At 44.8% G+C, this 10,000-nt stretch overlaps 1 protein-coding gene across 1 annotated transcript in view; it reads right to left on the minus strand.

Moving 5' to 3' along the window:
* The window catches only part of doc2b (double C2-like domains, beta), a 230,620-nt gene that overhangs the window by 33,030 nt on the left and 187,590 nt on the right, over positions 1-10,000 (minus strand). Inside the window, exons 12-13 of the mRNA XM_063204002.1 lie at positions 5,186-5,260; positions 2,244-2,353 (exon numbers count right to left, since the gene is read on the minus strand). Coding sequence (XP_063060072.1) covers positions 2,244-2,353; positions 5,186-5,260 — 185 coding nt within the window. The remainder of the gene's footprint in view (positions 1-2,243; positions 2,354-5,185; positions 5,261-10,000) is intronic.

Consider the following 10,000-nt stretch of genomic DNA (forward strand, 5'->3'; position numbering starts at 1 on the left):
AATCGGCTCCTAAAGGGCAACGGCCCCTGACCAGCCAGACAATCAGAAAAACATCAAATTCCAATTCTATTCCAATAAAAGACATTATTTTCTTGTTTGTGTTTATTCGACAGGAGAGTGAAGAAGAAAAAGAGAGGGAGAGAGAGATGGGGTAGGGTTTTGGAAATGGCCCGGGATGGATTCGAACCTCGGACCCCATGGCTATGTATAAGGATGGACACATTAGCAGCACGCAATGTTAAATGTTTCTGAGAGGGAAAAACTCAAGGCAATTCTACAACTGTTTGACAAAGTTTTGTAAGGGCCCGCACAGCTCAAAAGTTTCTTTTTCAGCAGGTGCAGCTTTTCAGGATACTTCAGTCATTAGTTGTCAGATGGAAGAGCGCAACACTTCTTTCCCATTCACCGCCAAAACTAAAGTGGTGAATCGTAAAGAAGCAGTGTCGCGCTCTTTCATCTGATAATTCTACATTTGTTCTCACGAAAACTCAATGCGCCTACTGCTGACCTCCAAGAAAGAACTGGCCTTGATGGTCAGCTGCCCACCTCTGTAATGAATGGCCCCTGTAATGAAGAGTCTTAATGACAAGATGTGAAGTGGATGAGCCGATGGGTCGATGATGCTGTACGCCTGGTGAGGACAAAGCATGGCTAATAGCAGCTATAGATGGAGGAGAAGGAGAAGAAGAAGTGAACTGCACGTAACACGTGTGCTTGTGCCCCCACTGAGAGATGAACGACAGCTGCTCTGCACCGCAGGGCATCAGCCAACGAAAAACATGAGCAAAGCAAAATGCCACCTAATCACAGCCTGAACGTTATCAATTTAGAAGTTGTTGAGGGTGCACGCCCTGGTGGAGGGGAGAGGGAAGAGGGAAGAGGAAAGGCGGAGAGGAGAGGCGTAATCAATAACACCAAGCCAACGGAGGAAGACAGATTTCCTGAGGGCTGTTATTGACCTTCACTAAACGCGGGCAATAAATCACTTTAAAATACAAGAACAATGGCTGTGCCACGGCAGCTTTCATTACTGAAGAGAAGAGCCGCTGCTGAAGGCAATACAGCCACGGCCCTGTGCCCAGCTCAACACGTTGCCTTGGGCGGAGAGGACAGTCAACGCAAGAAGGGGCTGGCAGCTTTACTGCACGCTTTATATATGACGCTTCATGTTGGTAGATGTAGATGTGGCGGATGGCAGAACAGGTGTGTTTGTGTGTGTGTGTGTGTGCACGCATGTGTGTGTGCATGTCTGTGTTAAAGCCTGCTTTGTGTGTGCCTTCGGGCTTAGCATTTCCAGTGGTCTGAGAGTTATGATCGCTGCACGTTCTATAAAACACACCATCCTTATGATGCAATTGCTTACATAAGAAGGAGGCAAGGCCAGTCCCAGCCCCAGCCCCAATCCCAACTCCAACCCCAGCTCTAGCCCTCTGCCAAAGATCCCCCTCAGTACCCGCCTGCCTGCTCCCCGCCATTGTGCTGGGTGAGTCATGCCAGCTTTAACTCCCTGCCATGGCGTGGCGATACGGAACTGGGCGAGGTGATTAAAAACCCGGAGAAAAGGATAAACAGAGCAGAGAGTGGCAATGAAGATTAGAACTGAGACGACAGCTTTAGCCTGTGTCTGTGGGTGCATGTGCGTATGCGTGTGTGTGTGTGTGTCTGAGTAAGTGAGTGTGCGTGTGTGCCCCTGCGTGTGTGTATTGTCTAGGATCTGGCAGCATGCAGGCAATCTCCCATGGCACCCATTCAGAGAATATTAATGAGCTAAGGAACCCCCTAATAAATAAAAGGAAACAAAACTAATTTCCTTTATCCTTTCGCTGATTTCTGTGTAAGAATATGGTTCCTATGTGGATAATACAATAAGCTCTTAGGATGGCACTACAAAAGCATGTGTGGTAATTGTTGCATGTACAGAAGAGTACATACAGTATGCTGTAAATGCTTTCCAGTTCTGACAAACAAGAAATTAAAATGATACAAACAAACCAATCAATTATACAAGGGAAAAAAACAGAGCAATCAGAGATGGCAGCCTGGTCCCCTGGCCAATGCAAGATGCACGTGGTGTTGTGTGTTTAGCACCACACACAGGTGACACAAAACACTGCGGATGGACACACAGACAGACAGACAGACAGACAGTCAGACAGTCATTGTTATACTTGGCTCAACCCCCTCCATGGGACCAAGTAAAAAAGGGAAAACTGTCCATTAGGCGTGGCCGGAGAGGAGGTTACCTGAGTGTTTTGCGGACCATGTCTTCATCGGTAATGCCGTAGTAGGTGAGGGTTTCTGCCCAGACGGGGTTGAGGGTGTTGCGAAGCGTCTTGGTCCGGAGCTTGTTAGCCTGTGGAGGGGAGGTGAGAGAGGGAGACAGGGAGTTCAGATTCACTGTGTGGTGCGCATACACACACACTTTCAGCTTTTTCTACTTGGGATGTCAACACATCGATCCAGTCAGAGAGAAGTGTTTCTCAAACTTTGTTGGACCAAAGACCACAAAAATATCATGGATCTGTCAACTGAATTGAGAGGCTTGATCGGCCTTTTATGTTCATTTGTTGAAATTGATACCTCTGGACAAAGACATGTTGATGTGCTAATGGTGGTGGAATGGGGCAGGGTTTGGTTTTAGGGAATGCCCCTGCCCTGGCTAAGTCAGATAACCTTTCACTCCCGCCTGCCAGTCTTGGTATGAAGTAAAAGTAGAAGTACTCGTACAGATGTAATTACAACACTCGTAGTATGATATTACAAAGGTGAAACCATGTAATATCATACCACACCTGATATTATTACATTTGTAAAAGCACTTCTACTTCTACTTTATACAACTCTGTGGATTCAGGCAGTGCCCCTTGTTAGTCTGTGCATTTGGATTTGGTTAAGATGGTACGGAAAAGTTTTTTGCTTGACATAACACCTCTAGACAGATCAGACTATAAATCAGTGCGCCTATAGCCAGCCTAGGGGCAGGATTTAGTGTCAGGGAAAGCTCCTGGCCTGGCCAAGGGTGTTAACCTCTCTCTCACACACACTCTCGCCTCTCAGTCTTCTTGGGTGTAAAATCCTCCTTCTTAGGTTCTCTCATTTACTCTCTCTCTCTCTCTCATTCAATCTGTCTCATTCCCTCTCGCGTGCCCAGAATAAACTGGAAAAGCAGTGTAGACACATTGTAACTTCTTCGGACGTTCTGTCATTCACTCTCTCACACTCCCTCTCTCATGCACAGAAAGGGCAGGAAAAGCAGTGTACTCATGTTCCTCCTCCATAGGTTCTCTCTCTCTCTCTCTCTCTCTCTCTCTCTCTCTCTCTCTCTCTCTCTCATGCACAGAATGGGCCGGGAAAACAGTGTAAACACATCGTTGTTGATAATTCTGCGTAATTACGACTTGATCCCCAGATTGCAATTATGTCAAACAATGTGCTCATTAGTTCACGCCAAGAGTAAAACTGGGGCGAAAAACAAACAAACAGTAAGAATTAAACATAGTGATCACCAACCAGAACCAAGAACTCTTTTATTTTGCAACCTCAAGAACTCTATAGATTGTTTCACACTAAATCCATATAACTGGACAAAAAGGGTTAACAGTTTTCCACACACTTCTTTACTGGGCTAGGCCCTAAACGTTTGTCTCTCCAGTTTAAGTCCGTAGGCTTTCAGAAATGTTGTCTGTTTCACTACAAAATGTAAGGTTCTTCTAAAAACCCTCAGTTGCCACTTAAAGGTTCTGTGATTGTTCCTAATGGTTCTGTGATTGTTGCCACTTTGAAAAAAACAACCTAAAGGTTCCGTGGGGAACTTTGAGGTTCTTCCAAGAACTCTTAGCTTCTTCAGAGAACTTCTTGGGTTACCCCATAAAACAGCTGAGGGTTCTTCGTGGGACCTTCACATTTTTACAATGTAGTAAGTATACAGTCTTTCCATCAGCCACTGAGTACCCCTACGCCTCATTTCTTTCCACTTTTTAGTAGTATGTAATACTGTATCCATAAAATCTGACCTATGAAGGACAGCTACTGTACGGCCAAGTGAACTAAATTGATTTGAATCTTTATGAGTTGCAACTACGGTGGTGTACTTCTGCCAAGGCCAAGTACTACTAAAACCCCACACCACCGACCGTGTCCTTCAAATAGAACTGCAATTTACTTGGCCGTGTTCCACTTGTGATCGATCCCCTCCAACAAAACTAAAAAACCCACTCACATTCTGTAATTAAAACTGGGGATGAGCAACATCTGCCCGTCACGTCTCGTCCACATGGGACGTTCCGAAACCAGCCTTGCTCCAAGAAGATTCCATATGCCAACATCCACACCCTCATCAATTACCTAATAACTGTCTGAAGGAGACAGAGAGCACTCCTACTGTAGGTCATCTGGTTCTGAGAGTTTTCAAAACGGACTGTTCTGGAAGGGGCTTGTGTCGCCGGATACTAAGTGGATTGTTGGCAGGACGAGTGTCTTTGAGGCGACAGCCACTGACACACACACACACACAGAGTCACACGTACACAGTCACAGTCACAGTCACAGTCACACGCACACACACACACACACATACACACTGAACGAAGAGGTTAATTACGGCAAAGAAGAGGACATTAACTTGACAGGTGGAATACGATCAGTGACAAACAAGACCACTGTCTGTACTGTGTGGGTGCAGGTAACGTGACGTGACCCTTTGATTTAAACCTCCTGGACCTCCAGATTAATAGTTGTCATCAGTCTCAAAGGGCAAGCAATGCTTTTTGTTTTCCTAAAACCCTGTGTCCCCTTTCTCATTGGGAAGCAAACAGCGCATGACAAACATCCACTCTCAGAGAGCTCTTGGAGCTGACTTGAGGGAGTGCAAGTGGCAGAGGCAATAAGTGTCACCGGAGCACTCAGATGTGTCATCTAGCTGCAGCAGAATGGGGCTGTAGGGTTCTCATGTTAAAAGGAGATGGCTTTTTGATTCTCACTTTGCGGTGTCAACTCAAGTCTTAGGATTCATAACACGGCCCTTTAGGTCTGAATGATAACAGACTGTATGTCTGTCTGAGAGCTCCCCAGTCATTTCTCTGGTAAACTCTGATGTGTTGTTCAGACCTCTGCAATACTCCTTCCCCCCCTCGTATCATCTAAAAAGGCAAAATTGTAGTGGCGTGCAGACACAGGTCGTACTTACCTTGCTAGCCCCCGGCAGCAGGTGCAGTTTCACATAAGGATCAGAGAGGCCATTGTGATCCATTGGTTTGAGTCCCTGTGGAGGAGAGAAGAAAGAGAAACTTTTGTCTTTAACAGAAGTTCAGAGTAACTGCATGGCCAACACTTCAAGGCCTCCGCATTTCCCTGATGAATAACATTGTTAGGGCTCTCTGTCTGTCTCTGTCTCTGTCTCTGTCTCTCTCTGTCTCTCTCTGTCTCTCTCTCTGTCTCTGTCTCTGTCTCTGTCTCTCTCTCTCTCTCTCTCTCTCTCTCTCTCTCTCTCTCTCTCTCTCTCTCTCTCTCTCGTTAGTGTGACAGCGACTTAGAAGCTGTTGCGATCCAATTTAAGTTATCCACTTTCACTTCTGGCAGGTGCACAGTGCGGGGGCCATTCTCTGAGCACAGTCGCGCCCATCCATCAAAATGGCTGAACGCTGCTGAAGCCTCCACAGAAAAGGGCTCCCACCGTATTACAGTCCATCACACCATTACGGTAGCCTCTTTTAAAAAGGTTCGTATGAGAACTGATTTTTCATATGGAGGAAAACAACAACAACAACAAACAATAAAGAAGTAAATGGTATAACACCATACATGGTATGGCGTTTTTGTGTACATTTTCTGCCAACCCGAGAATGATTTCGCACAGTCAAATTATTTTCCAGGTATGTGCTGCAAGGCGTGAATACTGGCATAGTTGTGTTCTGAACCGTGGCAACCAACTCAAATGTCAAAGATATGTCTTGATAGGTGCATCAAACAGCTAAAACATAGAAACTGTTTTCAACAAAAAAGAAAAGAAATCTTTTAGTGTGTGGGATTCCAGCTGACATGACAATAACTGTCAGTCTATATAAAGGTCTGGTGTCTCATTTTACAAGGAGATAAAAAAGGCACAGGAGACGTGTGGAAATGAGTCATCAGCAGTGGTTTCATTGATAGTTCTTCTGAAGTACACTCAGATCTTCACTGAAGCGCACTGATTTAATTTCCATTAGTGTTCCAGTCGCACTAGGATAATGTCTTTTCTAATAGTTGTTTATAAAAAAGTCAACACCGTGTGTGTAAAACAAGATATGAATACTACTAAAGTTATGAATTGGATTACTCGGATTACTCAAATTTCACTGCATGTTATTCTTTTAGTAATTCTAGGCATGTGACAAATACAGCTCCTTACATCCTTGGATGTAGTTAAGATTATATTAATCTAACAACTAAAAACGAGATGTTTAATTCAATGAAGCATCTGTAGAGTCTCTGTAGCCAGTCTAAGCGGTAGCAGATTTCCTCTCTTTCACTACACGACTCTACAGTTTGTGCAGATTTATGTGCGATCATTCTCCTCTGAGGGACGACATCTCCAGGCTTAGGTGCATTTGCATATTAAAGATTACGATGGCACTGATTCAACATGTGACAACGATTCAGATGGACGTACAGTATATCTATATTTCAATTCCACTGCTACAATGGGTACTCCAGTTCTGTGCCTGGAGACAGATATTAAAAATGTTTGATGGATGAAGAAGAGGACGAAACACCATGTCCTTCCCCTTATTTGAAGGAACGCCTCGGTAGCAGTGATCAATAACACTGTGGAGAATGTGTTTGGAGTGCCCAGCAACAAAGGGATTACTCAACACATTTCAGAAATCCAAGCTAAGAAAAGGGCTTACTTAAATCCAGTAAAAAATGGGACGCGTTTCAAGAGCTGCAGCCATATTCAAAATCCAATACTGCATTTTACTTATGTTCGATCTGTACTTTTAAGGTCTCTGTGCTAAAAAAAACACCTTCTGTTAGAAGGTGGTACATTTAAATAGTATGGCAAAGTCAGTGCAACACCATTCTGATCTCTTAGACACAAATGAGAGATCCGTATAGATTTACAATCAACACATGGACAGCATTACCATAGCTCTTTTCCACTTCTTTGAGCACTCAAAGCGCTTTACATACGTATATGCCTCACGTTCACCCATTCACACACCAGTGGCCGCAGCTTCCACACAGGGCACCAGCCTGCCACCAAGTTAAGAATCTTGCTAAAGGACACATCGATGGGGTCAGGCGGAGTGGGGCTTGAACATGCAACCTTCTAGTTGCTGAACAGGCTCCTCTATAGCCAGGCTGTGCCCTCCTAGTGACGCAACCACCAACCACCACCTTACATATAGTATTATAATAGAAAATGATTTTAACATCCTTAAACACCAAGGACTATCCACTCAAGAATAGATTATCTAAAAACTTACAATAAACATATTCTTACAAGGGTCATGATCACAGAAGCGTTCTAGCCTTAGTAATTTTCTAACATGTGGAGAGAAGATCTCAATATGCATCCATCACAGGGTGGCTGTGTATTGACGCGTAGTATGCTCAAAATCAATTAATCAGTACTGAGACATGTGAAGCTAAATGTAGTTTGTATCCTGCAGGTCTTTTGTTTCACCACTGCTACCATACTATGGCCACAAACCCTGATGAAGACTGTAAGGCCTATACGCCTTGGTCAATGTTAGTGTATTGGCCCACTAAATAAAAATCGTTTTGGACTTTTTCAATGAACTGAAGTGCCTGAATCAAGGATTTTTCTCCTCCTTTTTTGTTGACTATTGCCACTTTGTGTTGGGGTGTCTGTCCTGAAGGGCCACTATGGACATGTCAGCTTCTCTCCCACACAGAGAGACGTCTCTGAAAATGTGCAACAAAAGCCGGAAAATGTTCAGCTGCCACCATGACGGCGGCCGAGGACAAAAGTGACGGTCGAAGGGAAACCACAAGGTGTCAGTCAGAAGGAATCGGCTCTAGAGATGAAGCAGACAATGACCATGTGTGGGCCTGTTGTAGTAGCTTAGCGATGGGGGAACAGAGGCATCTACTGGGTGAATAATATGAAATAGAAAAGAGACAAGCTCCAACAGACCCAAGACATGAGCAAGCACTAAAAAAAAAGCGAAGTGGTTTTTGATGGACAGACTGACGTAGCACGGACCGACAGACCAGCGGCGTACACGGGATGGGGAGAAAAAAAAAACACGAACGAAAAGAAAATCGAGGTCATTGAGATGTGCTGGAGTTTGTCTGTTTTTAATTCCACCTACACTAGTCCATCATGTGTCCTGCTCCATTACTCTGGACCTCCATTACAGCAGGAACAAAGAGGATCACTCTATCATTATTTCTCTCTCTCTCTCTCTCTCTCTCTCTCTTCCTCTCACATGCTCTTTTCCGCACCAGCACACTGCCTTTCACCAAACAACAAACAGGCTTCTCTCATCTCTCTACAAAGCTGCTTTCAACCATCTACAGATTCAGTCACCGCTCTCTTCTCTGTGTGTGTATGTGTATGTGCATGTGTATGTGTGAGTGTAGTCTACGTGCATGTGTGTGTGTGTGTGTGTGTATGCACACACGTGTGTGTGAGTGTGTGTGTAGGTGTGTTTGAGAGAGTGTCGATGTATGGTCTAGTAGTGGATTTACCTTACTCTGAGGCTACTTTATTCCTTCATGGCCACTCACTGACGACTGATTGAGCTACCGACGCACGTGCACGTTTGAAAGTACAGTCCTTTCCATGTCTCCTCATTATGCTGCCACTCTCGCACAGCGTCCAGTAATCCCTCCATGTGACATATATAGGTAGCTTTTATTGCTGTGGTGCATAGATGAGTACCATAAACACTTGCCTTTTTGAAGTGGCGGTGAGGGGGAAGTGCCTGCCGGAGGGGAGGGGGAAGTGGTGGCAGTAGTGTGGTGTCAGTGTGTATTTACAGGTGTACTTCATGGAGGTTTTTCCCCGGAATTTATTTTATGCTGAAGGTGCTGGCCGCCTGAGGCGACGTATGTACAAGCCCAGCAGTGCTGTTAATAGCTGTATTTCTTTTATACTAAAGGCTGTGGTCGCCTGAGGTAACATACGTATGTAAAAGCCCAGCCGTGATATTGATGTGCCGTTGTGCTGTTCTATAGTGCGAGGAGGATGAATAGATGAAACGAAGCCGCCCAACACACCAGCCAGCCAGTGATTTGGAGGTCTTATAGAGAGAGAGAGAGAGAGAGAGAGAGAGAGAGAGAGAGAGAGAGAGAGAGAGAGAGAGAGAGACTCCATTCTCTTTCTCTGCTGTTTGCGATAGAGGACTTGAGCAAAGAGCTATATCGAACTACTATGGCCTGGCCTCACCTGCCCTGAAAATGCATGCAAGACCTAGCCTAGCTGCACTAGTCCCACATCAAATCAAGTTGTGGAAAAGTCTATAGGAGGTTTTCATAGGCCAGAGGAGGTGGCTCGAAAGGTTGTCTTTTAAATTCCTCTGCATGGAACTGTGCATGAGATAAACCGCACGCGGTTAAAAGGTGTCCGACTTGGAGGAAAAAAATCTAAATTTTGAAACAAAATGTCTGCCCCCTGTCGTTTTAGAAGTGAAACGTTCAAGATTTTGGTCAATAGACCTCCGTTGGGGCAAATCCCTCTGTGCACAACAGGATAATTGTACAAACAATCAGCGCAACGAATCGGTTGACATACAGGGTGCACTTAACGGTAACTCGATGACCTGTATTACGTAAGAGCATCTATTCAAAATCCACACGGATTGTCATTCCTATTTTCTCCCACTAGGGGTGTTTAGATTTTTAGGCCATGCCAAACCAGCAAGAGCTATGAGAATACAAAGGGGAAGCAAAGTCTTGGATCAAGTCAAATTTTGAATACAGGACGGGAGGCTGGGAAGAGAAAAAGATGAGGTAAGAAGGAAGAGAGCATGGACATCTCGTTTCCTTCTGATCA

The sequence above is a fragment of the Engraulis encrasicolus genome, chromosome 7, assembly GCF_034702125.1.
Source record: "Engraulis encrasicolus isolate BLACKSEA-1 chromosome 7, IST_EnEncr_1.0, whole genome shotgun sequence".
In the NCBI taxonomy this organism is placed as follows: Eukaryota; Metazoa; Chordata; class Actinopteri; order Clupeiformes; family Engraulidae; genus Engraulis; species Engraulis encrasicolus.